The following is a 27,896-nucleotide window of genomic DNA, read 5'->3' as shown; positions in this document are numbered from 1 at the left end:
AGAACCTTCCCCCAGCCATGATGCAAGGGGAGCAGGAGTACCTGCTTGTAACAAAACCAAAACAAAGCAGGGACAGCAGTAGGCAAAGAACAAATACCACTCCTAAGTGAAGGCAGATACAGCTCTCTGGCTAGTGTTTTCCTAGAGGCTGAGTTGATCTATACCAGGTAAGTTATTGACAAAACTATGCTGCAATAAATAAGTAGTGAGGTGGATTAGAGTGCAGCCCAATTACCAGCTCTGTCTGCCACTGCCTGAGTGGTGGTGTGCCAGCACTCCTGCCTGTGCACCCACTCAGATGATCAAAACTCTCAGGTTCACCCACCACACCTCGCCGTTCACAGCCTCAGCTGCAGGAGGAAATCAACTGTACTTCCACAAAAACCACCAGTAAGAGACCAAATGCTTTATTTTATTTAACATACACCCAAATAAAATATACTGTATCCTCAGGGTTTCATTCTGTTCAGGTTCAGCTTTTGTTTGCTTAGGAGTTACATCTTTTTTTGTGCCTTTTTTTCCTTTTTTGCTTTTGTGTGCTTAGGAGTTACATCTTTTTCATCAGGGGTTGGTCTCGCTTCCACACCATAGGGAAGTTCAGCTATTCAAGGTTGCTAATCTTGCAGTTTGATCTGCAGGCATATTTGACCTTGATCTCCTGCAGAGAGACAAGTTCGAAGACAAGGTCAAGTGCCAACAGATACCCCTTGCAGTCCCGACCTACACCTACCAACCTCTATGTCTCTGAGATTCCTGTACGAGTTGCAAAAGTTTGGGCCATCATCATCTTCATGTTTGCCTACCACTTCAAGCAACAGCTCTTCTGATACGTTGTAAGTGAACATTTGCACACTGGTGGCAGACTGTGGCTCCAGCTGCAAAGAAACAGAGAGACTGAGTTGGAGTTGTTCAGCCTGGAGAAGAGAAGGTTCTGAGGAGATCTTATGACCACCTTCCAGTATCTGGAGGGGCTACAAGAAAGCTGGGGAGGGGCTGTTCACAAAGGTTTGCAGTGATAGGACTGGGGACAATGGGTGTAAACGGGAGAGGGGCAGATTTAGACTAGACATCAGGAGGAACTCCTTCACACAGAGGGCGGTGAGGCACTGGCGCTGGTTGCCCGGGGAAGCTGTGGCTGCCCCATCCCCGGCGGTGTTCAAGGCCAGGTTGGATGGGGCTCTGAGCAGCCTGGTGGGAGGTGTCCGTGCCCAGGTCCGGGGGTTGGAACGGGATGATCTTTAAGGTCCCTTCCAACCCAAACCACTCTATGATTCTATGAAGTTGGGGGTCAGTGGTGGCAGCGCCTCGCTCCGCAGCCCCTCGGGGGTCCCACTCCGGGTCACCGATCCACGCACTCGGCCGGGGCTGGGCGGGGGCACCCGGGACGCGCCGGGGGTACCTGGGGCGGCTCCAGGGTCGACGGCGGCGCCTGCTGCTCCTTGCCGGCGGCTTTCCGCATCTCGCCCGACGCCCGCTTCCACGGTGCGGGGGTGTCCGCCAGCTGCTTCCCGCTGGCGAAGCAGTTGCCGAGGTCCCCCAAGACGGTGCGCGAGCGCAGCGGCGGCATGGGGGTCGCCGGCCTGTAGATCCTCGATCGGGCGACCGACGACATCTGCACATGGCTCAGTGGGTACCGGCAGCAGCGGCTCCCCCGGGGATGGGGAGGGAGAGGAGCCTGGAGAACCCCGGGGATGGGGGAGAGGAGCCGAGAGAACCCCGGGGATGGGGAGGGAGAGGAGCCCGGAGGACCGCGGGGATGGGGGGAGGAAGAAGAGCCCGGAGAACCCCGGGGATGGGGCAGAGAAGCCAGGAGGACCCCGGGGATGAGAGAGAGGACCCGAGAGAACCCCGGGAATGCGGGGGGGAAGAGGGTCCCGGAGAACCCTGTGGAAAGGGCAGAGATGCTGGGAGCGCCGCGCGGAGCCCCGGGGCTTTGGGGGTCAGTACGAGGAGCCGGGGGTGCGCACGGTGCCCCCCTTCCAGCCCCGAGTCGCCAAGGGCCAGCGGGCAGAACCGAGGGAACACCCTAAAGCAGCACCTGCAGAGCCCACCGCGAAGCAGCAGCCGGGGCGAGACGGGGCATCGGGGGTCTGCACCCCCGCCCGCGAATCCGGGTTTGTGGGTAGAGGCGAAGCGGCTCCTCAAAGCGCCAGTCCACCCCGTCCCGCACTTACCCTGACCGCCCTGGGAGGTGGCATGGAAAGTAGAAGCGAGAGCGGGGCGCAGCCCGAGCACCTCGGCTTTAAACCCTTGACGGCCGCCGCTCCCGGGCCGCCCACTGCGTCCCGATTGGCCGCGGGCAGCGGAGGGGGAACACCGCTGCGGGGCCGCAGTTCAGTTCGATTGGGTGTTCTCCCGGCACTTGCCCCGGGTCAGAAGAGTTAAGATGCAATGCATAAAATTAAAACGTTACCGAAAAACAGGTTTATTTCACCGTTCCCATAAAAATACACTTGTTGTGCACTGCCCAACACAAGCGCTGCACCTTGCATTCCATCTGTTTCACCTTGGGAAGCGCTTTGTTGCAACTGTCTGTACACACATCCAGCGAGCAGACAGAAAACTTCCCTGCCATAGCAGTCACTGAAATACAGATCGGTTGGCCTGTGGCCGGGATGTGAAAACCTGCCCTTGCATCACAGCTCTGGCAGATCTTGCTGTGGGGCAGGGGAAAAGGCTGAACCCTTGGAGGCTTCTTGCCAGACAGGGGCTCTTACTAAACAAATTTAAGATAAGCAACGCTTATTGCCATTGCCTGCCTGCCCGGGTAGCCAGGAAAAACATTGTGCATGTGTGCTGGGTAACATAAAAAGCTGCCGAATGCATGTTAAGATGCAGGCTTGCTCTTGCCTGTGAAGTTCCAGGGACAAGCTTATCTTTGCGGCCACGATCATCCAACAGCATCTCAACCACCTTAGCTCGTTTTGGGTCCTGTTGCTCTCAGCTGAAGTACAAAATCAGGGTTTGCCGAGCATAAAGGCTTTTCAAGTATGTTAAGCTAACTTGATTTGATAAGAAAGAGCCCCCCGCCCTTTTCACCCACTTATCATAATGGGGCTAATGCTCCGTTTGATGAAATGCTGTCAGCTCAAATGAGTCTCAAATATGAGTGGCACGTGTAAATATTAACTGAAGCTTCTCGTTTGAAACAGTGTCCAACATCTAAAGATCACCCTGCCTGCTGGCCCAGCACAGATGTAGCATTGTTAGTCAACTGACCTGAGCCTTCTGGAGGGGGTAAGGCGAGAATACCAGTACCAAAGGCATACATTGGGAAAAAATGGGACCAAGCCCTGAGAACTCTGCTGGTTCTGCAGTGCGATCCTGAGAAATGTGATTTGTGTCATCAACCTTCATCACTCCATGTAAAAACAAAGCAACTTTTAGCAACTTTTCTCACCACCATTATTCAAGTCAGTCCTGTACTGCAGATAGAAATTTAGCACAGCACCAGAGAATGGAATGCAGACTTGTTTAACAGTTACAAAACAAACCACAGCTTGTTATGAACAGTCGTATCACATTAGAAGAGTTGCTCAAGGTCATTTCAAATGGCAATCACACTATCCCCAAATTCCACTAATATCAAGTTCAGTCTTTATGATACTTGAGAACCGATCCTAAATGCCGAAGAAGAAAACAATAGGACAAAATAAGACTGCCGTGATACATGGAACGATGAAATACTTGTTCTTGCTAACGACTGAATCAATTTGCTGAATTCCAAGGAAAATGTTTGAAGGGCTTCAGACAAGAAGGGGAACACTGTAAGCAAATGCAAAGACAACTACCTCTGAAGACACATATTATCATCCTCTTGTCAGGTTTTCGCTGAAGATAGAGATTTGTTTCCTTCACAGTATTAAGATCCCAACACACACAATTATTTTTTGAACACGCTTCTTCTAGTCAAGAAGTCTCAATTTACAGTTTATTTCAGCAACTTGCCAAGTGACAGACTACTGTCACAGTTTAGCATTCTAAACGTGGATTGCTTCCCTGGGTAACACGCAGAGGTATAACTGGCTACAGAACCACCTACAGCTGTGTTATGGTATTATGAAAAAAGTGAAGTGAGTGACAGAGTAATGTATCATGAAGAGGTGAAGTTTAGCTGAATGTTGGAATCCTCACCGATTTGTACAAAAAGTAAAAAGTAATTATTTTACAGAGTGTTTTTTTGATTAAGAGTCTTCCCAGGAAACAGAAAAGTGCCTGCAATTCTTTCCCCTCCTACTTTCTCACTGTTAACCTGTGGATTTCTCTCCTTAAAAAATAATTTGATATAAATTTAAAATGGTAACATCTATTTCCCTTATGCATTAAAATTATGTTTAGAAATTGGATCTATATGCCAAGACATAATAGAAAACCTGTCTATTTCTATTATCTAACAAAGTGTGCAAAAACCATGACTTCATGTTGTTTGTTTATCCCCATAATAAAAGTGTAATTTCTTTCATTCAAAGAGTCTTCAAGCTCTGTTTGAAAGAAAAAAAATGTTTTTCAGTTGCTCATGTTTGCACTTCAATATAAACCATTTCTGTTTCCTGCTAAGATGGAACTATAATTGTGATGTTCCATACCTAGGGAAAGTATGGAATATATCTGTGCCTCTCTGCAAGTTCCAACATTTCTGTTTAATAAACTCCAAGTACACTATTTAAGGTTTCCAATATTTTCACATATACAGCAAATATTTAAGTCCATCTCATTTCCTTTATAAAAGCATCTTAATCAAATTATAATAAAGATAGTATGCTAAAAAAAATTCAAATATATAGTACATTTGTTTCTGTACATGTATGTGCAAGATCTCCTGACAAAAAGTAATATGAATATGGAATCTTATAGCTTTACCATTTGCACTGCCTTTGGCAAACAACACTTTGAATCACATGATGTAAGTACCATCTTTGTAGTATTTCATGGATTCTAGCTGCTGAGTCATTGCAAAGACGTCTTGAAATCCTGTACTGAGCCCGGACATGTGTTGAAAATAAGCTTCTTTCTCCACTTGGACAGTTAGGTTGTTCACCCCAGCATCTTTCAGAATCGCTGTAACCTGAACAGCACAGTATGGTTAACATCAGCGTTACATATCCTGTGTGCCTCACAGTAACTTGCCCTGTTCTGGTTCTGAAATACTATTGTTAAAAAGAAGCCATCCTAAGGATTGAATTTTCTGGAAAGTGAAGACTAGCTTCAGTGGGAATGGCTTTGCAGCTTCAGCATAACAGATAATTCTGTCTTGTGTAAGGAAATAAGTATCAAGAAAAAACAAAACCCCAAGGCCGACAGATCCCAGTAGGCCAAACATAAACCCACAATTAGCATTCAGACATATCTACTGTTTACAGCACGAAACCCACCTCCTCCTCCTTTTCTCAGAGCAGATGTGCTGCCACTGTCAACAGCAAGAATGACCTTCCCACACCTTCATTTTTCATTCTTCTGGCAAATTTTTTAGCAAACAACTCTTTATGCAACTAATTCCAAAAGAGCAAGGTTCCATGGAAAAGTACATCATTAAAGACTAGCTCTGAGATATTAACCGATTAGCCAATAAAACCAATCCCGAGCAGCAGATTCAAAATTCAATCTACGACTGAAGAAAGGCTACAGAACAAGAAATGAAGACCTTAGGGTCCAAAAACCTTGCACCTTACCTGCTGTACAATTCTCTGCTCCATCACATCTGACACGACTTGCACATGTATTGTACCTGCCACAACAGTTGCAGAGTGACACCAGAAATGGGGATCTCTGTAGGATATGACTCCCTCTATTTTTTGAATCTATTATAAAGAAATTACATAAGCAACAATTAACTTAAGAACACATTTTGAACTTGTGCATCTAATGGATATTGGTGCCAAATATTTCACAGGGAAACAAAGCAGCTTTCCAGCTAAGCCATATTCAGAAATATGTAGTATTGAAAGGTCACTTGGCTACTGCTGTTAAAGACTAGAAACTAAAAGGAAAACTAAGTGAAAAACCCAGACTGCAATGCTAAACAGAATGTAAAAAGATTGATTTAGTGTACAAAACACAACAACATCAATGGACAGACCAACCAAAACACTATATAGATATTTACCTATTTCTAGGACATCTCTTCCCTCACTATCCAGGATAAGCAGCCATTTAGTTACCATAACTGGACCTAATTCAGAGACACATCATCTTCCTGTAATTTACCATTTTTCAGAGTTGATTTTTCTACAGGGTCTGCTGGAACAGACTGAACTTCTCTGACAAGAGAATCTGTGGTGCCGCGCTTTGAATGTGTGGCTAAACCAGTTTTGATAACACCCCTATGTTTTGGCTATTGCTGAAGAGTGCTTGTGAACTTTCAAGGCTCTCTCTTTCTCTCACTCTGCGCCTCCCCCCGTGAGCAGGCTGAGGGCAGGCGAGAAGTGGGGAGGGGGAGCAGGTGGGACAGCAGACCCAAGATGGCCAGAGGGATATTGCATGGCATACAACGTCATGCTTAACAATAAAAACTGGTGTAGAGGAAGAAGAGGTTCTTTTGGCTCCCAAGGTGGCTGTTGCTTGGAGACTGTCTGGGCATCAGTCTGCTTGTGGGAGACAATGCACTGCTTCCCGCTGCCACCTTTGCCTGCTAAATGGCCTTTATATTGCTCCCAGATTTTTTTCTTTTGCTTTTGCTCTTCTTATTCTCTGCCCTGTCCACTGGCAGTGCTGGTGGTAAAGAGAGGTAGCAAGCAAGTGGTTGTGTGGATGCCTGTCTGCTGGCTGGGTTGACCTACAACAAGCAAACTGTTTCAGTGTGATGTATTTTTGTAAATGTTTTGTTTTTTTCATTATCTTTTAGCGAACTGCTCTCTGATTGTTTTCAAAAAGTACTTTCTTTTTCCTCAGTCTCCCAGAAGTGTTGTCGTCCCTCATCAAAAAGAGAAACCCCTTTCTGCACCATCCTTTCCTTTCACTACACAAGTCTCTCCCAGTCAATCTCCATCTACCTCATGCAGACAAGAATGCATCTTCCCCTCTACCAAGGGGACAGTTCTCATCAGGACAGTTCTCCTTGCTGCCTCTAGTTTATGGCATCCTCAAAGAACACGTAACTAGTTCTTCGGCAGAGAGGACTTCTCCACACTGAGGTCTGCATTACAATTCTGCGCAGAACTTGAAATGAGCCAACAGAGAATACTAGGTACAGCCACAAAGCAGAACTGTACTGCAGCAGACAGGAAGAGAACAGACTAGGAAGAAAAAGTAACTAGGAAAAACAGCTTTACTTTTGCCATCTCACCTACTGTGAACCAGCATGCCCATCATGATATAACCAAATAAGAACACCTGTGATGACAGGCACAAGATATAATCTGGTAGCCTGAACTGTACACATCAAGTTTAAAAAGGTTGCAAGCTTTTAGGAATTGCTATGTTACTTTCTTAGTACTAAGACCTTTCCCACACTGTTACCATACTCCTTTGAAACCACGAGCTACCTATAAAAGCAAAAAAAGTGCAATACAACTTCAGTCAGTAGAACTAATCCTGCCACATCTTTGCAAAACAGATTTCAAACAACTTGAGACATCGTATTTTCCTAAGACAAAGGAAGCTTCCAGACTGACCTACTTGAGTTTAATAATTATTAAAACCAGTTAATAGTTCTGTTTGTTTGTACATGAAAACACTTAGAATTGTAGTTCTGACCTTCTCTAAAGCAGCATGCAGATCCTTCTCCTGTTCTGGAGGTATCCTCAACAAAAGCACTTGACAGGCATCTTTCAGCAGCGGGATAACGCTAAGAAAAATCAATGTAGCAATAAAAAGAGAGCAGAGCGGATCAGCTATGAGCCATCCAAATTGCTGAATAAATATTGTGGATACGATAACACCAACACTGCCAAGAGTGTCTGCTAACACATGCAGAAACACACCTGAAAAAAGAAATAAACTGAGTGATTTAAGTGGAACAAGTCTGTTAAAAATATAAGTATATGTTCAACAGCAGAAACAAAGCAGCGTTCATTAAATATAATACACACCCCCACCAAGCTGAACAGCGGCAACTAGCTGCCTAGCCTGGTGCAAAATTTATGATTTGGTAGCAGGCAGGTACACTCGGACTTGATGATCTCAAAGGTCTTTTACAACCTAGAGATTCCATGAAAATTAAATCAAAACATTTAGCTTTTCTAATGTTTAAAGACAAATCCATGTAAAAAAACATTTTTAACTCCACAGAGCAATGAGGTATGCAGGCACTTACAGATTAAATAAAATGTGAATAGTCTAAATTGTCAGTGGCATTTCTACTATATAGCATAATCATTTAACTCAGTACAGAGAGACTCACTGATCCTTCGCAGAGGAGCAAAAGACCAGCGCGAATGCATTGGACTGCTAATATGGACAGATATTAACACATTTAGTTTTTGTATGCCAACTCTGCTCCAAGTTTATAAGAATATTGTCTATTTTCTACTGCTAGGAATCTTATACTTTATACTGCTCTAAAGGTAGGTGGCATTCTCAATGAACATTCAATAGACATAGAAAAATAATCTCTAACCATCTGTAAGATTTGTGCTACTGAAATGTCAGGAGTTGAAAGCATATTGAAATAGCTAAGAGCAAGGGCAGACTTCACAAAAATGCCGGAGACCAAAACAGCCGTCTGAATTAGGATGTAAAATAACCCATGAAATATGACTATTTTCTAAAATGCTTGTGCTCTGACAAGGTTACAGGAAAAACTTCATTGATTTGTAGGATTTTTTTTTTCTATAAGCCAGGCAGTTACTAAGTAACTACTGTCTAACTAAGAGGGAAAAATTCTAAGAAGTAGCTATGCTGAAATTTTATACATATTGCTCTTCTCGATTAGCTTCTGAATTTAGATTTCTAAAAGAGTTTCACCTTTATCACCTTATCTCCTGAATCACAAACAGAAGCATATTCTAGATTGCTGGTCTGCATTTATTCTTCTGCTTCTTATCCCTTCCCGTGGTGTTTTTACAACCGTCTGTCACGTGATACCTAGAAGCCTGGTGATTACACACAGAAGCCTCATAGTTTAATTTCCAGGTGGAACGTAGAAACAAGGACTGTAAGCTTATGCAGTAAGGTTTGCAAAGACTATTTATTAATGTTAGTGAAGACTAGAGATTAATGCTTCTTACTAGGACTTAGGTATTATCCACATCTAAGAAAGCCACGCAAATAAACATTTCAAGTTAAGGCTTCTTCGAGTTAAACTCACTGATGAAGAAAACAGTTTGAGAAATTGAAGTATACCATATTAAATGGCTGTCAGATCACTTCTGCAGAGAGATTTGAAGCATAGTACTGTGTCTGATTCTGAAGATCTGCAGCCTGCTGGGAATCACATAGATCGCTCACAACTCAACAATCTGTACTTGCCTCTCATGTTGGTATTCATGCTGCCTCCAGAAGACCCGTGGGAATGCCCATGGCTGTGCCCATGGTCACTGTGGGAATGCCCGTGCCCGTGGCTGTGTCCATGGTGAGAATGGCTGTGATCGTGCGAGTGACAACCTCCCCGAGAAGCCCCATGGGAGTGCGCGTGGCTGAAGGCACAGATGCCAACAAGGTTTACGATCAGCCCTCCAACAGAGACGGGCTGTGAGAGGGAGAAAAGTCTTTAGCATCACTACATACCAGGCGTTCAAGATGTTTATTTTCTAGAACATGGTAATCTGAAACACTGTACTTCTAATTAAGGAAAACTGCAGAAGCATTAGCATCAACAGGACTATTCTAATATGTATCATCATATTCCTTTTAGTATACATGCTGCTTTCAAAGGAACTTTCTTCCCTTCTCAAAAAGATCCAGTCATCCCAAACCTTCTCAAAAAATCACTGAATAAAAAAAATCACAAAAAATCAAAAATCACAAAAATGCAAAACCTAGTTATCCATAAATCGGAACAAGATTGCAAATTTAATTTTAAGAAAGGGCGATGTATATTGCATCTAAGATACGCACACTCATCTAAAATGCTACTGAACTGAAGACAGAAGCTACTGCTGTATTGGTCTGCCTGTTTTTCTCCTCTTCTCTTGAAAAACGAGCAAAGCGCAAGAGTAATTCCAGCTAAAAAAAGAATTAAGCAAGTCCAACTACTTGGGGGTTGTTAGAAGTTTCCTTGGCTATGCAGACGGTTCTCATGTAGAAGGGGTAATTCTTCCCACCCTCAGGAAACAGAATCAGTAGTGAAAGTGGAGAAAATATTGAAGATGAAAAAGAAAAAAAAAAAAAAAAAAGAAAAAAATCAGCCCTCGATTTCAGCAATGCACATTTCTAATTGTGCCTAGATAAAAATCTTTCTCCTACGTACTAAAGAAAGCAGGAGAGCACAAAATCATGTGTGTGCATGTAAGAAAAAAAAATATATCTGGAAATGGGATAAATGGAAGGATTTGCAGAATTCCATAATTAAAAAAAAAAAAAGGTTTGAAGAAAATGAAATCACATTTCAAATAAAGGGTTGGAAAACTGAAAATTCAAGTGGTGGTAGTCCCTGAAAATGCCGTGGAAATTAGAGAGATAAGGTGTAGTTACGATTAGCTATGAACAGCTTCATGATTGTTCATATCATAGTAGCAGACTCAGCATAATGTTATGAATTTTGGCTGATTTTTGAGTTTTTTTTAGAGACTAATACAAAATAGTTTCTCCAATAATTGACCTACGAATACAGTACAGCAGAACCAAATTTAGCCATGTACAAATTATTTCCTTAGGATCTTTTACTATAGGAAGACCACCATCAAAAAACATTACAGCTTTAGCAGCCTAGGAAAAGGATCAGTTTAACTGTTATAGTTAAATTATATTAATCCCTAGCTGTTTTTTTGTTTTTTTAAACTAGATATAGTTTGCATTTTACAATTAGAATACATTAAAATGTCAGTGCATAGTTTAGACGTCTTGAGTATGCAACTTTACCGTCCTCAACTTTTCTTTAAATTGCGATGAACATAAATGAACTGTTAACTGCCAAACAACATTCAAACAATGACAAAACTTACAGTTAGCATATTTGTATCTATATCTGGAGGATCCACCAATCTGGCCACTGATTCCATGAAGACAAAGAAAGCAATTACCATCAGAAAGAGGCCATTAATAAATCCAGACAGAATTTCTACACGTCCATACCTGAAAGCACACAAATGTACTTTTGAGAGTGAATAATGAGTAGTCTGAACAAATTTCAAAGCTGTAATAAATACAGTTATAATACATTTAATGAATCATTGTTTGCTTTGATTTTTTTCCTCGATGCCACAAACTCATGCCTTAATTTCTAGGTTATTTATTTGTGACCAAAAGGTAGCTAGTTTGCAGCTGTCCAAACACCAACAGTATAAAGGTATAATAATCTAAGTATTTTTTCATATATACTGCACATTCAGGGCTTCAAATTGCTATGCAATTTAACTATACAAATTTTGATTATGGCTGCAGAATCAAGATCCTCATTTAAACACTGACTTCTAATACTTATTTCAGTTTGATGTTTTCTTCAGTTTCTGACATTGCCTGGGTAAGGCAATTTCTAAGTAATATTCACAGGGATAGAGATTTATTTGTAGAGATAAATAAAAATCAAATTTCAGATTCTCTGCAGGGGCAAGAGAGGAATTGCATGCACCTGTGGAACAGAAGAGAGACAGCAGATAACCCACAGAAGCACGCACCATTAAAACATCCCAGACGTTTTACAGGAAAACATTTTGAAAGTGAGCAGGTAGAATAACTTGCAGATAGTCATTAAAGAATATAACATACAAACCCATAGGAAAATATGCGAGTTGCTTTCCATCTTGTCATCAGAGCTGCGAAAAGCCCCATCACTAATGCAGAACAATCAAAAAGCATGTGAAATCCATCAGAAATAAGACCAAGGCTATTGGTCCATACTCCATAAAAAAGCTCCACAAACGTGAAAGCCTAAAACGAAAGAGAGTTTGAATTTTTCCTCGAAGATTAACTTGTATTTTTATGTCTGTGTAGCTAGGAGGGAACTCTTGTCATAGGATGCTTAACAGTTTTCAAAAGGTATTGTTAAATATATTCCCAGACCATTTTCTCTCTTCTCCAATGAAACAAAAGTAAGTGATACATTCCAAGTTGATGAAGAGACATTTTCTAACCTACCACCCCAAATGCCTTAGACTCAAGGAAACAACCCTCTACACGAGTCAGTTCAAGTTTTCATTTAGAATTTTAAACTAATGTTGCACAAAGTTTTATGCATTTTGTCATTAACAACGTAAGAATTCTGGTCTGATCTAGTATTCCTGTAAAAGCAATGCAGTCGATACATCTGTTCTGTAAAAATTTTCATTACCAATTAGCTGACTGCTTAAATCTTAGGAATCGGTTTTAAGAAGGGTACACAAGGAAACCTTTTTAATAAATACACTTTCTCTGTACAATTTACTATTATTAATTGGTCTGTCTATAACCTTTCTTTCCCATCTCTCACATTCCATAATGGAAGTCCTTAAAATTACTGATACTTCAAGTTTCAACCCCTGTTCTTCTGGATAATCACCAAAGAACAAAGACAGATCTTTGTAAATGAGGTTCTACCAGATTTGCTTACTGCATAACCTTTTCCTGTTCAAAAAAGAGAGAAGCTAGGAGCAAAACCAGCCCACTCCAAAATGACACTAATCAATCCCACACTTACTATTTTGTTGTCTCCATCCTTGAAGGCTTTATTAGCTTCAGCTTATCTGCTGATAACATTGAGATACCTCAGTCTTCAAGTACTATCATACAAGTGTTTACTTTCTGGTATAACAGTTACATACAGAAACAGTGCTACATTCTGACAAGAAATCAAAGTGACCTGCCACTTACTGCAAGATCAGTGCAAGAATCCTCTATTTTAATATTTCATCTAATGAAACTCTTCTGTCAAGGGTCACTTTAAAAACAGTCAATCATGGGAACCTTTCAGAGAACAACTCTTCTTACTGTGCTATGTACTACTGTGATTTGGTTTGCAAAAAAAAAACACAGGCACTTACCAGATTTAGGCACAAGAAATAGAAGATCTGCCTAGAATCGTACTCCTCAAGGATTTGTTTCAGTGACTCCTTAATAAACCGGGGTAATGACTGAGAGCTCTGCTGTAATGCATCACCCATGAAATTATAGAGAGGAGTGCCTTCAGGGGAATAGCCAATAAGGGTACCCTTCTGCCCTTTCCTGGAGGGGGAGGACAGGATATTGGCAGCTGCAAGGAAAGTATTGAAGTTTTTGTTGCTGTTTCTAAGCTTCACAGTTATTTTCAAGTATGTTTTATCAGCAATCAAAGCTTACATGAAACTTGCAGGCAGCAAAGTGACTGTCAACTTCATCTTGAGGTTTATCATTAGATTTCATTGCTATGTAAGATTAGATCATCACCTCCACAACCGAACAGATCTATTACATTATTTTTTTTGTAGACAGAGAGTAAAAGAGCACAGATACAGACCCTTGCTATACAAAAGGATCCACAAAAGCTCATCCAAAATAATTCTGCATATACCCATTTTCTGATTGGCTTCCCAATCACAGAGACAATAGATTTATTAAAATACAAGTAAAAAATACGTACATAAAATGAAGAAGACAGCACTCACTACCACTCCTCCAGAAAGAACATGCTCTGTGCTTTCCAGGTGTGGTGGCTTGTTCATAGCTCGAAGCTGGTCTGTTATTGGATGTGTCCAAAAGTTGCCGAAAAGCAATGCACTAATGAAAATAAGAAAGGACCCATATCGAGCACACGTGGAAGCTTCCATCTTGACAAAGCATATGGACTCCACATAGAAATCCAGGATCACAACAAAAAAGATGACTGTTACAAAAGGCATGATGAGAGAGGACCAAGACTCTATTTTACTCTGCAATGAAAAACAGATTTCAAACAGGATTGCTTTCCATTAGATGTGATTATATATATAGCATTCATTCACTTTCATTATAAATGGTTTCAGAAATCCATCAAAACATAAATACTTCTATATTTTCAATTTAGCCTATAAAAGCAAAATTTCAGACCACAAAGGCACATACAGCTAATATGCAGTACAATACCTTACTTTACATACTTTCAAGTGCTTAAAAGCAATGCCACACATAACACCACGTTTGCAATGATCTACTCTCCCTGCGGTTGCAAGCATAATGCATGAATGTCTTTAAATTACAATAATCTGCTCCTCAGGAATAAGAGAGACCTGCATTTATACAGTCATTAATACTTGTGCAATGTTAGTATATGAATCCTGGATATAGTATCTGAGCCAGAAAGATGAAATGAAGTTATCACACAAAAGAGGAAATGAAGGTATCACACAGATAGACACCAAAATATAGAGGAAAAAACGCAAACAGCATTTACTACAAAATTAAAATGGCAACTTTGGTCATTTTAAAAGATTTAAACTGCACTTCACAAGCAGAAACATTACAAAAAAAATGATTTAATTTTGTACTTGCTCTCTTACCTCTGTTGTCAGAGAGAGGACAACGACCCACGGGCACAAGAGAAGGACAGAAACAAGGTGAGACAAAGCTTGAAGACGCTTGGCTCCGCCTACATCTACAGAAAGTTTTCGGGAAGCCATGTGAAAACCAACCTTACAGCACAATGCCAGTACGAGAAGCAGTACACCTCCCTGGAAATAGAGGGATCTTGTTAGCATTTCTCAAACACCCCAATCCAAATTAAATGACACTTACATGACAGAAGATTAATATGCTTTCCTTAACTTATCCACAAAAGCCAAAGACAGTATTTCCTGTAATTGTTACTCTAGTTAAAAAAAGTAACATGCATAAATGGTTATACCTCAGCACTACTCACAACAGCCTAATATGACATGAAGTTTAAAACTCAGTAGTGTTAACCAGCATACAACAGCAGTGAATTGACAGCAAAGAACATACTAGGAAAAAGAAAAATCAAACAAAACTTAGTTTCCCATTTTCCATTAATAAAAGACTGCCGAAAGCATACATAAACCCCATAAGTGCCATGTCACCTAGGCCTCTAAGCCTTTTGTAGTCTTCTCATTCACTTACCTTTAATTGCATCAAATCACATTTCTTCACCATATTTTTTTTTCAAAATTGTTCTATAAATGAATCACAAGATACACACAGAACATCCCAACTCCCACTTGCTTTTAGCCAGTCTCTCAAGCATTTCATTTACTTCTAAATTAATACTTTCTCAACTGCTCCATACTTTTTTCCTGATTTAGTTCTCAATACAACCACTTCAGCAACAAGACTAAGCTAGCAGAACAACTCAATCAGCCAGGTCAATCCCGTACACTAAGGTCTATACTTCTGAAGTACCAGAAACTGCATCTTCAAATATAAGCATCTAACGCAAGAGAAAGACGGGAAAAACAGGAGCAACAACACAAAGACCCCGAAAAAGAGCAAGAAACTGCTTGTACGCAAAGCATTTTGAAACATCCAGAACACCGGTACAGAATACTTCAGGATAATTTTAATCAGACTTTTTAGGTTACACATTACAGCAAAGTCATTGCCAGCCATACCAGTTGAATACTGTATGGTTTGGGTTGCTGTATTGAAGCTCCTCATCCTCCTAATTCAGTTCCAGCATGCTGGATGTTGAGCTTTTTGGTTTCGATTTAGGCTTGGATTAACTCTGAGGTGGTAAAATTCTTACCTACAAAAGTCACACACACATATATTAACTACTAAAATATAAGTTATTTACCTTGTGATCTGCAACACCAAGGAAAGCAATGATTGTGTACAGAACATGGGTAAGAGCACTGTCATGATGTCCCTCAGCTAAATAAAAATAAGTTAAGGAATAGTTTCATTTGATGATTTTTTTTTTTAAGCAAATAAGAGGTATACGTAGCAGAAAACCACACAAAGCAGAAGTAAGCAACCTGACCTTTAAGGCTTGTCAGATCTTTAAAATTTAGGAAAGAAGAAAGTATTTCCACAGAAAATAAGCAGTTAAAAATTGTGTGGGGAAAAGTGTTTTAAAACATGAGAACACAGTCAGTGTTAAATACTGCACAGCAGTCATGACACAGAATTTACACTAATTATGGCAACCAGACTTTGAAAAATATACTTAACAGCATTAAAAATTAGATTGATTTTTTACTAAAAGCTCTAACAGTGAAGTGTCTAAAATATAGCCTACATCTTTCCAGTTTCTAAGTATTTAAACTTCAGAAAATAAAGAGTATTTGTCAAGCACAATGCAGCATTAATTATATTAACTATAATATTAAAATATATTAAATATAGCTTTTGGGAAAACCACTACAGGGCACTTTCACAGCTAATTCATTCACTGAAAACTCAGTGCTTTTCACCAGTATACTTCACCACAATAAGACAACCTGTTGAAAACTCATCTCAGAATCACTTCCAATTTACTCAGTGGCTTTGAAAACATGTCAGCCAGCTTAAATTCGAAGCTTAAAGTCCACTCTTGCTGGAGATACTGGAGGCTACTTGACATCATTTTCCAGCCGGCAGCTGAACTGAGATTACTATATTTGCAAAGGCAGAAAACAATCTTTAAGCCACTCTCCATGATATTTGAAAAGTCATGGCAGTCAGAGGAAGTACCGAGTGACTGGAAGAAGGGAAGCTGCACCCATTTTCATCCAAGGTAAAAAGGAGGATCCCTCTGTGCCTGGGAATATTGTTGAACAGATCCCCCTTAGCCATGCTAAGGCACATGGAAGACAGGGAGGTGATATGAGACAGTCAGCATGGCTTCACCAAGGGCAAGTCCTGCCTGTTTAACATAGTGGCCTTCATTGATGGAGTGTCTGCATCAGTGGACAAGGAAGAGCCTGTCCAGATGATACCTACCCAGACTTCTGACAGGCCTTTGGTGGGGTTCCCCACAGCACTCGTGTCTCTGGAGAGATATGGATTTGATGAATGCAGCACTCAGCGGATGAGGAATCGGCTGGATTTTTGCTTCCAGATGGTAGTGGTCAATGGCTCAATGTCTGAATGGAGGTGATCAACAGTGGTGCTCTCAGGGATCTGTAATACGACCAGTACTGTGCAGAACCTTCATCAGTGACAACGAGTGCACCTTTGGCAACTTTGCAGACAACACCAAAGGGAGTGGTGTGGCTGACATGCCTGAGGGATGGAATACCATCCAGGGGACATGGACAAGCTTGAGAAGTGGGCACACATGAACCTCAGGAGGTTCAGTGAGGCCACGTGCCAAGTCCTGCACCTGGGTCAAGGCAACCCCTGGCAGCAATACAGGCTGGGAGATGAAGGCAGAGAGAGCAGCCCTGCCAAGAAGGACTTGGGGGTAGTGGTGGGTGAAAAACTGGACATGAGCCAGCAATGTGCAATCATAGCCCAGAAGGCCGACCATATCCTGGACTGCATCAGAAGCAGCATGGCCAGTCGAGGAAGGTGATTCTGTCCCACTGCTCTGCTTTGGTGAGACGCCCATCTGATGCACTGTGTCCAGCCTGGAGTTCTCACCACAGGAGCGACACGGACCTGCTGGAACAGGTCCAGAGAAGGGATGATCAGAGGGATGGAGCGCTTCTTCTGTGGTGAGAAGCTGAGAGAGCTGGGGTTCTTCACCTGAGGAAGAGAAGGCTCTAACGGTAACTCATTGCAGCCTTTCAATACTTAAAGGGGGTTTATAAGAAAGATGGGGACAGACTTCCAGTAAGTCCTGTCCTGACAGGACAAGGGGTAATGGTTTTAAATTGAAAGAGGGTAGATTTTGACTAGAAATAAGGAAGAAAGTTTTTACAACGAGGGTGGTGAAACACTGGGACAGGTTGTCCAGAGAGGCGGCAGATGCCCCATCCCTGGAAACATTCAAGGTCAGGTTGGACAGGGCTCTGAGCAACCTGATCCAGGGGAAATTGTCCTCTGCTCCCTGCAGGGCGGTTGGACTAAGTGAACTTTAAAGGTCACTTCAAACCCAAATAATTCTATAACTCTGTGAAACTTTCTGGATATAAGGAAGAGACTCCCAGCTAGGCTGCCAACCATTTACTGCACACATTCAGGCTACAGCCATTATGTTTAGAATTTCCAGAAAGGAAAAAAAAAAAAAAAAAAAAGAGAGCTCATCAAAAAAGCTTCTAGCAATCCTAAGTGGTTTAGTATGTGCAAATGGGGAGAAAGCCTTTAACTACAGCTTAAAAGCTATAGCTGTGTTCTAAGTTATCAAAGTAAGGAATGCTATGCATTCAGCTGTAAATATCAGTATTTAGGTGTAAGAGTAAAATCCTATGCTATAATATTCTTGAAAGGTAAGATTCTGTTGAAGAAAATGCAAGTATATCTGATTTACTGCTCTCAACTTCATATTCTCTCTCCTCTGGTAATCACAGGCACTTGTTCTTAGGCACAACAAGAAAGGATACGGTGTTCTGCTATTTTAGCCATAAGGTCATCATTATCAAAAAGTAGTAAGCAGATGACAGCTATGATGAAAAATGCAGCACCTCTTGTCTGTAGAACAAAACAAAACCATGCTCCAATTATTATTATAATAAAATGAGGACACCCCCCCCCCTTTTTTTAATGAAAAAGTGATTCTGACAATATAATTTTATATTTATTCTGACTTTCAGATTTACCAGATAGATCAGGGCAAATTACCACTCTAACAAACTAGAAGCCTGTATCATAGGGTGTGATTGCTTCCTTGTTCATGGTGTACTTCTGTCTGCCAGAATGAATGGCTACTTAAGACTGGTGATTTAATATTTTGTAGCATCAAGGAGCTATAAACAAGATCTAGTGCACAAACTGTATAATTTTGTCTTACAGGAGGTAAAGGCTAGAGTGCTGTACAAAGGTTCTGAGAAAGCAGAACTCTGCGGTGTTTTTGTGGGGAATGGATAGAGGTAGCTATGAAATCCCAGCTCCCAGAGCCATCACCACCCTGACTTAAGACACTGAGATTTTGGTATTCATCATCTTGGCAAGACACCGAGCTCTACAGCTACAAAATGCTGTTATGATTCATCTTCTGAAGCCAAACACAGCTGTCACATTCTTGTTTTGGAAAATCAGCTGACTTCTCTTTGCCACAGTTCACTTCAGAAAGCTGAAACATTCCAAGGACGTGTTTATCACTCCCTTGCTTCTGCTGCCTTAGACAGGCAGTTTAACTTCCAAGCATGGCCTACTAAGACACTCACAAAGAACCTCTCTGAAGGTCTACATTTACCCTATGGTGGCTGGCTGGAGAAAACAATAGTCTTTCAGATTCATGCTGGGTGCTCTAAGCATGCCAATTTGATGGGAGTGGGCACAGAGTGTCAGAGCAGACAACTGTGCTAGTAGTCACTTTAAGGCCAGCCTAAAAGTGAGCAGTGGACCCCAGCAGCAGTTATGAGACAGATTTCAAAACTCCCAGCTTAACACAGCCCCAAAGAAAGACTCTCTCCTACACAGCCAATACTCTATCCTTAGGTACAGATCTTATCATACGGTATCTTCCTCCAAGAGGGAAAGCGGCCAAGACTATCACCCCAAGGTGTTGGGATGAGCTCAATCTACTTAGGGCTGATTAGGCTTAGTTAGAGAACACTGTGCAAAAAGCTGTGTGTAATGGGACTCTGACAAAGGAGGTCTCAAGTATAGATTTCTGCAAGACTAGGTCCAAGTGTTCAACACGTTTAGGCTCATGCAGACATTAAAGTAGTTAGAGAACCCTCTGGCAAAAAAACCCGAAGTTACAGACATTGAAGAGGCTAGGTAAGCATTTGAAGACTGTACTGCTGAACTTCAGTGCCTAAAGGCCAGGACCATTATACACACACGTCCTTTTGTCAGTTTGAACCCAAAATCCCATTACTAAGAACGCTGAAGTGCAAAATTAATTCTCATGCTTCTTTTCCACCTACAAACAGAAAAACTTCTCAGGTGTTTGCCATGGATCTACAATAGCTTCACCCATTGTTTCTCTCTTAATGTCATATTTAGTATTTCAAGTAGCACATCTTATAATTTCACCACTAATTAACCTAAAAAAAAATAAATTACAGTTTCTATGAACATAGGGCTGAAACACTGTTTGTTCTGTGCGAAGTAGTACTTCGATATATAGCATTCACTACTTTTTACATTTGGTGAAATAAAATTTTAAATACCTTTGCTGGTCCTCCACCTGAGCTTGTGAACAAGACACTAAGGAGCGACAGCACAACCACATCACTGTGCTCAAACAGCAACAATGTCCTATAAAAAAGTGAAATAAACATTTCTGTCTACTTACAAACACTGATGTCCACTTTTAAGTGGGCAAGCTTGAGATATATTTATTTCAGTTAAAATTCAATGACACAGCAGTCAAAGATTTATCCTGTGATTTCAACAGCAAACTTAAACAACTCAAAAGGATAAATGCAAAAATATTTGCCCTCATGAGAGACAGATCTACCACCGGACAGTGAGGCATGAACTTCTAGAGGGCAGACTTTGGACTGTTCAGAAGGCTAGTTGATAAAGATCCATGGGAGGCAGTCCTTAAGGGCAAAGGAGCCCAAGAGGGCTGGGTATTCTTTAAGAAGGAAATCCTGGCAGCACAGGAGCAAGCTGTTCCCATGTGCCTGAAAAAGAGCCGTCGAGGAAAAAAAATCAACCTGTTTGAGCAGGCAGATATCAGTGGACATCAAAAAGAAGAGGAATGTCTATGAACTTTGGAAGAAGGGACAGGCGTCTTGGGTGGACTACAGGGAGGAAGTTAGATCATGCAGAGGAAAAATCAGGAGGGTTAAGCCCAACTAAAGCTCAGATTGGCCAAGTCAGTGAAACATAATAAAAAAATCTTTCTATATGTACATTAATAGTAGAAGAAGGACCAGGGAGAATATTCAGTCCTTATTGGATGCAAAGGGAACAACTGTGACAAAGGATTAGGACAAGGCTGAGGTACTTAATACCTTTTTTGCCTGTCTTTAATAGTAAGGAAAGTTGTTCTCTTTGTGTACATACCCAGGAGCTAGAGGAGCAGAATGAGGCTCCCACGATCCAAGAGGAAGTGGTTAGAGACTTGCTTGGCCAATTAGACACTCACAAATCTATGGGGCCAGATGGGATCCACACAAGGGTATTCAGGGAGTTGGCTTGCCAAACCCCTTTCCATCATCTTCCAGCAGTCCTGCCTGACTAAGGAAGTTCCACTGGACTGGAGGCTGGCTGATGTTGTGCCCATCTACAAGAAGGGTTGGAGGGAGGATCCAGGAAACTACAGGCCTGTCAGTCTGACCTCAGTGCCTGGGAAAGTCATGGAACAGGTGACCTTGAGTGCTATCATAAAGCATATGCAAGAGAACTGGGTGATCAGGCCCAGTCAACATGGGTTCACGAAAGGCAGGTCCTGCCAAACTGGCCTGATTGCCTTCTATGACAAAGTGACCAGCCTACTGGATGAGGGAAAGGCTGTAAACGTCTTCTTGGACTTCAGTAAAGCCTTTGACAGTTTCTCACAGCATTCTGCTTCAGAAACTGTCAGCCTCTGGCCTGGACAGGCGCACACTCTCCTGGTGGTAAAATTGGTTGGATGGCCCCAAGAGTGGATGGGTCAAAGAGTGGTGGTAAAAGGAGTTAACTGCAGCTGGAGGCCGGTCACAAGAGGTGTCCCCCAGGGTTCAGTGCTGGGTCCAGTCCTGTTCAATGTCTTTATCAATAACCTGAATGAGGTGATCAAAAGCACCCGAAGTAAGTTTGCGGATGACACTAAGCTGGGTGGAAGCGTCGATCTGCTGGAGGGTAGGGAGGCTCTGCGAAGGGATCTGAACAGGCCGAACCGATGGGCTGAGAGCAATGGCATGTGGTTTAACAAGGCCAAATGCCAGGTCCTGCACTTGGGGCACAACAATCCCATGTAGTGCTACAAACTAGGGAAAGAGTGGCTGGAAAGCTGCCCGGAGGAGAAGGACCTGGGGATGTTGAGTGACTGAACATGAGCCAGCAGTGTGCCCAGGTGGCCAAGAAGGCCAATGGCATCTTATTCTGCCCCTGTACCCGGCACTGGTGAGACCACACCTCTAACACCGTGTTCAGTTCTGGGCCCACCACTACAAGAAGGATGTTGAGGCTCTGGAGTGTGTCCAGAGAAGAGCAATGACACTGGGGAAGGGGCTAGAGAACAAGTCTCATGAGGAGCGGCTAAGAGAGGGGTTGTTTAGCCTTGAGAAGAGAAGGCTGAGGGGAGGCCTTATTGCTCTCTGCAACTACCTGAAAGGAGGTTGTAGAGGGGAGGAAGCTGGCCTCTTCTCCCAAGTGACTGAGGACAGGACAAGGGGGAACGGCATCAAGCTCCACCAGGGGAGGTTCAGACTGGGCGTCAGAAAAACTTTTTCACTGAAAGAGTCACTGGGCACTGGAACAGGCTGCCCAGGGAGGTGGTTGAGTCACCTTCCCTGGAGGTATTTAAAAGATGGGTAGATGAGGTGCTCAGGGACAAGGTTTAGTGATTGATAGGAATGGTTGGATTCGATGATCCTGGTGGTCTCTTCTAACCCAGTGATTCTATGGTTCTATACCACAAAACAAAGAAACAGATTAAAATTTCTCATTTATAGATTATTTTAGATGGTACTTTCTTCTCCTAACACAACAAGATACTAAGCTGCTCAAAATGGAGTAGTTATTGCATCACAATATCTGCTCTAAACCAAAGTTTCTGGTTCCCAGAAAAAAAAGGGGCCCTATTCTGTGGTATTACATCCTGTTCATTGAGGTGTGGGTAGCCTAGTAGTTTATGCAACCTCCGAACCTCTTAATTCCTGAAAATGAGAATTTCTACCTTGCACACTATCTCCTTCAGATAGCAAAGGCTGACTAACGAGCTGTATTGACAACTTTCCAGTGCAGAACATGAAAGTAATAATCACTGTCAAGTTTACCCAATGCTTCTGCTGTTCTGTGCATTACAATACAAACTACTAGGGCCCATGTGACTGGTTCTATTTGGGAAGACTGCCAGCATCCAGAAAGGCACTAAGGTATTAAGCAATCCTTTATTTTAAGGTATGCCTTCTCCTGCGTAGAGGATAAAACCTTAACTTCATAAAATGTTATGATTTAAGGCTTACTCTCTCTAATGAAAGATGCTTTCTGATACATTAACCTTCATTTTTGGAAGCCTACCATTACTATCTTACAGTTACTCAATCAGTACTACTAACAAACAACATGGGTGATTTCACTCAGAGCACAGGTACTAACGCTACCCAACTCCAACACAGCACAAGCATATAACTAGACAAAGCAGTGCTCTGCAATAAATTGTTTCTAGAAGTTATTTCTAGTAACCTGGCATGGGTATACAAGCTGCTAGTACTAGCTGGCAAGCCCCAGACTTCAAAAAGTTAAATAAATAATTGGAGTTACGTTAATGAGACTAATGAAATGATGAAAACCACAGTTAGTACAACAGTTAGTGAGCTTATCAAGCACGACAATATTTTAAGCACTATTAAGAATTTGCCTGGCTTCTTGTCAAAGAATGAATGAAGAAAGAAGTTCTGTAGAAAATTATATGTAGCTTTTCCCAAGGACAACAGAGTTCACAGGAAAAACCATAAACATCCATTTAAAATTTCAAAGAATAAACCACGAGGCTGCCAGAATGGGCTAAAAGACATATACAAAACAACAAGCAGAACGGGGAAACCCAAAAATTAGCATAAAAAGATAAAACATTCTTGACCCTAAATAGTTATTTACCTCAGTGGTCCACAAAGAGTAAGGCCGAAAAACCACAAGAGTGAAATGATACATCCCACAACAGCATGTTTAACAATTTTGATCCACTGCAAAAGAGAGGTATTTCATCATCATTTTCTCCGGTTTCAAAGTAAACACCCCATTATTAGCCTTTTTAGCACAGCAGCAGTAGAAAGAGAGAGGAAAATATATAGTCTACAAGTTCTGCAAAATTCAGAACATGATTATCTTCTTAACTATGTTACCAGGCAATTAAGGTGATGAAATAGAATTACTTATTTCTTTACTATAGAACCTAGTGTTGTGGCAGAATGGTCTGAGATCCCTTTAATGATGAGCCTGATAAAGATACTGAAAAAAATTCAAGTTCACTTACCAGCCAAAGATACTCCCTATTCTGTAATTTATTATATGCATCTGACAAACACCTATATAGCTACATAAAACAATCATGATAAAGAGATTAAGACTTTAAGCCTACAAATACTTATGCATGTGCTAAATTCTTTCTTTAGGACGCAGGTTATAGTTCAGCTATTCAATACATTATTAACTGTAAATACAAGAAAAGTAGTTTCAAGAAAGGTAGTTAATTTTGGAAATACATTAAACAAGACAATGTGCCTATGATAAACATCACACCTTCAACACAGAGTGACGATGCAATTTATTCCTGTTTACACTTCAAAATTCCGCCATACATGTCTAACCATGAATACGGTTGACACTTGGAACACTTCTGAGGCTATCCTTCAGATCGTCTCTACTTAGCACATACACTGATGACATTGTGCATGGACCATGTCTTTGAATGCACAATTACCTAAAAGCAAGGTGAACATAAGAAGCAGGTGAAAACACTATTTTTTGTAAAACAGCATGTGCGAACCTGGCCCTGCTCAGACACTGAGGGGTACTGGGAATTCAACACAGGTCTGAAGAGCATAGACTAACCCTTTATCACAATGCACCACGCAGAAAGCACTGTTCTGGCATGGGGGACATGACTGAAGCACTTTGACATGCTGGCAGTCTAGAAACTGCCCTTTAAGAACTGTTGAAGTCAGCTAAGCAGACTAAGCTCCCTTTGAAAATCCAGTTCTCAAAACAGATGCTTGCATGGAGCCAAGGACGAATCTCTTCATAATGCTCTCAAAAGCTAAAAATGCTGATTGCTTTTTCAGTGTGCTAAACACATATTAGTTACACACTTCTGGAAATTGCAACATTTTCCAAATGGAATAACCTTTTTCTGCCTTCATTTTTTTCAAGAACCACATTGTCAAGAGTATCTACAAAGACCATGTATGTAATAGTGCGCCACTATTACATACACCAACTCACCTGACGCTTGGTTACCACTTTTCCAGAAGAAAACGGTTTTTGAAACAAAACCATAAAAAATGCAGACCTGTTAAAAGAATAAAATTTCTGCATTAACAGTTAGCTTTTTTTTCAAACCAGCTCTAAATGACCATGTCCCTCATATTGGGCTCAGCTGACAAAAACGCTTCCTCTACACTTTTCATTAAAAGACCACACTGACAGGTCTTATTTTCTCTGCTGCATTGTACCAGCTACCAGTACAAAGACGATTACAAGTTCTGGCCAATTTTAAACACAATTTATTCAGACAATGGCTAAAGAGAAATTTACCTGCGATTTAGAAAAATCAAACTAACTGATATCAGAAGTTGTGAGAAGAAATAATACTATGTTTTTTATTGTCTTCTATGCCCTTAAGAAGACTGGAAGAAAACCCGAGTTTCTTATGATTGGTATTGTCATAGCATGACCAATTTTAAATTACGAAAATCACTGAAGTTTCTCGAGGGCAGAGAGGCCTTACGGAGAGATCTGTACAGACTGGAGAGCCGGGCAATCCCTGCCGCATGAAATTTAACAAGATCAAGTGCTGCACCCTCCACCTGGGACAAGGCACTCTTTGTTACATATAAAACTGGAGAATGAGAGGCCAAGGAGAGCCCCTTGGAAAGAGATCTGGGATTTGGGTTGATGACAAATTGAATATGAGTCAATGGTGTGCCCTGGCAGCCAAAAGGGCCAGCTGTGTCCCAGGGGGCACCAAGCACAGCATAGCTGGCCAGCTAAGGAAAGCGATTGTTCCACTCTACACTGCATTGGTGTAGCCCTACCTCAAGGACTATGAGCAGCTGTGGGCATCTCTACATAAGAAAGACACTAAACTATTACAGTGGGTCCACGGCAGGGCAACCGAGTCAGCAAGAGGTCTTGGGGGCAAGACTTAGGAAGAACAGCTGAGATCACTTGGTTTGCTCATCTTGGAGAAGAGGAGACTCTGGGGTGCCCTCATCACAGCCTACAATTTCCTCAAAGGATGCAGCAAAGGCAGAGGTATTGATCTCCTTTCCTTGAAGAAAATGGAATGAAGCTGTGTCAGAGAAGTTCAGATTGGGCATTAGGAAAAGGTCCTTCACTAAGAGGGTGGCCAATCACCCAACAGGCTCCCCAGGAAAGTGTTCATGGCACAAAACTTCTCAGAGTTCAAGTGTACTGGCCTCTCCTCCCAAGTGACAGGGGATAGGACAAGGGGGAATCACCTCAAGCTGTACCAGGGGAGGTTCAGACTGGATATCAAGAAAAAAATTTTCACTGAAAGGGTCATTGGGCATAGGCTGCCCAGGGAGGTGGTGGAGTCACATCCCTGGAGGTATTTAAAAGATGAGTAGATGAGGTGCTCAGGGACATGGTTTAGTGGCGTATGGGAATGGCTGGACTCACTGATCTAAGAGGTCTTTTCCAACCTAGTGATTCTATGATTCAATAGACAATGCATTTAAGTCCCACGGTTCAGTCTTTGGCAGTCCTGTGAGGAGCAGAGAGTTGGACTCGACGATCCCTATGGGTCACTTGCAACTCAAGTTATTCTATTATTCTGAAATTACAGTGAGCATAGATATGAAGGGAAAACACTGCTATGAACAGAGTATTTCCCGTATCCATTGCTAATGCCTTTTCCTCTTCAATTAATCCACAACACAATCCCAAGTACATAGGGCAATGCTGGAAAAGAACCATAAGGGCAATGCTGAAAATGAACACCACAAACAACGTGGCTCTAACGGTTTCAGACGAGGCTTTGCCTCCCCCGCACTCACCCCAGCCGCACTATGAAAATGAACTGCACGAGGTGGACAGCTTTCAGCAGGTCGTAGGATTCAAACAGCCCCACGGCTTTCAAAACCTTGGTGAAGCACAGCAGCACAATGTAACGCGTCAGCCTGCAAAAGGCGAGAGCCCAGCTTGCACCTGCAACCACGCACCAGGCTGCTGACACCCCCCGCACCAGGTTCCCGCTGGGTGTCCCCCCCGGTCCCGGTTCCTACTCGCCCCCCGCCCCCGCGCCTCGGAGGCCCTCGAGGGGTGCAGGACGATGCCCGCCGCTCTCTCCGGATGTCCCGAGGATCCCTCTCGCCCTCCCCGCGGTTACCGGGCGCTGGGCACATCCACGGGCCCCAGCGCCTGCCCGCTGTACTTCTCCTCCATCGCGGCGCGCGCTGAGCATCCCCCTCAGACCCCTCGGCGGGGAACCGGAAGCGGAAGCAGGGTCAGGGAGGGGAGACCGGAAGTGTAATCGAGGTCAGCGAGGGGGGCTGCGCGTGCGCCGTTAGGGCCGTCGCATACTCCGGGGGAGGGAGAAGGGAAGGGAGGGTGTGGTGGCTGGCCGTGATCGGGGGGTTTGGTGGGTGCTCTGGCTGCCCTGGCTGGCCGCAAATCGACTCTGCGAGAGTCGAGTCGTTCTGCAGCTTTAGAAGCATCTTCATCAATGATACAGACATTGAGATTGAGTGCACCCTCAGCAAGTTCGCAGATGACATCAAGCTGAGCGGTGCAGTTGCCACACCAGAGGGATGGGATGTCATCCAGAGGGACCTAGACAGACTGGAGAAGTGAGCCTGTGAGAACCTCATGAGGTTCAACGAGGCCAAGTGCAAAGTCCTGTGCCTGGGTCGGGGCAATCCCCGTTTTCAGTATAGGATGGGGGATGATGTGATAAAGAACAGCCCTGTGAAGGAGGACTTGGGGTTGCTGGTCGATGAGAAGCTTGAAGTGAGCCGGCAATGTGCACTGGCAGCCCAGAAGGTCAACCG

At 42.6% G+C, this 27,896-nt stretch overlaps 1 protein-coding gene across 1 annotated transcript; it reads right to left on the bottom strand.

Annotated features, from left to right (window-relative positions):
• Window positions 1-475: 475 nt before the first annotated feature.
• SLC30A5 (solute carrier family 30 member 5) lies at window positions 476-27,373 on the bottom strand. The gene is made up of 19 exons (XM_054054380.1): window positions 27,236-27,373; window positions 26,904-27,026; window positions 25,108-25,174; window positions 23,764-23,849; window positions 20,181-20,268; window positions 18,444-18,531; window positions 15,773-15,849; window positions 14,523-14,693; window positions 13,628-13,916; window positions 13,053-13,261; window positions 11,807-11,964; window positions 11,040-11,169; window positions 9,406-9,625; window positions 7,693-7,919; window positions 5,670-5,798; window positions 2,175-5,065; window positions 1,400-1,612; window positions 735-875; window positions 476-658 (listed from the first exon to the last, which is right to left on the bottom strand). The coding sequence occupies exons 1-16, from the start codon at window positions 27,289-27,291 to the stop codon at window positions 4,895-4,897; spliced, it is 2,289 nt and encodes a 762-aa protein (XP_053910355.1). The 5' UTR covers window positions 27,292-27,373; the 3' UTR covers window positions 476-658; window positions 735-875; window positions 1,400-1,612; window positions 2,175-4,894.
• Window positions 27,374-27,896: the final 523 nt, after the last annotated feature.

This window comes from Cuculus canorus, chromosome Z (assembly GCF_017976375.1).
Source record: "Cuculus canorus isolate bCucCan1 chromosome Z, bCucCan1.pri, whole genome shotgun sequence".
In the NCBI taxonomy this organism is placed as follows: Eukaryota; Metazoa; Chordata; class Aves; order Cuculiformes; family Cuculidae; genus Cuculus; species Cuculus canorus.
Note: the sequence above shows the minus strand (reverse complement) of the source record. Positions and strands in the feature narration are given on the sequence as shown.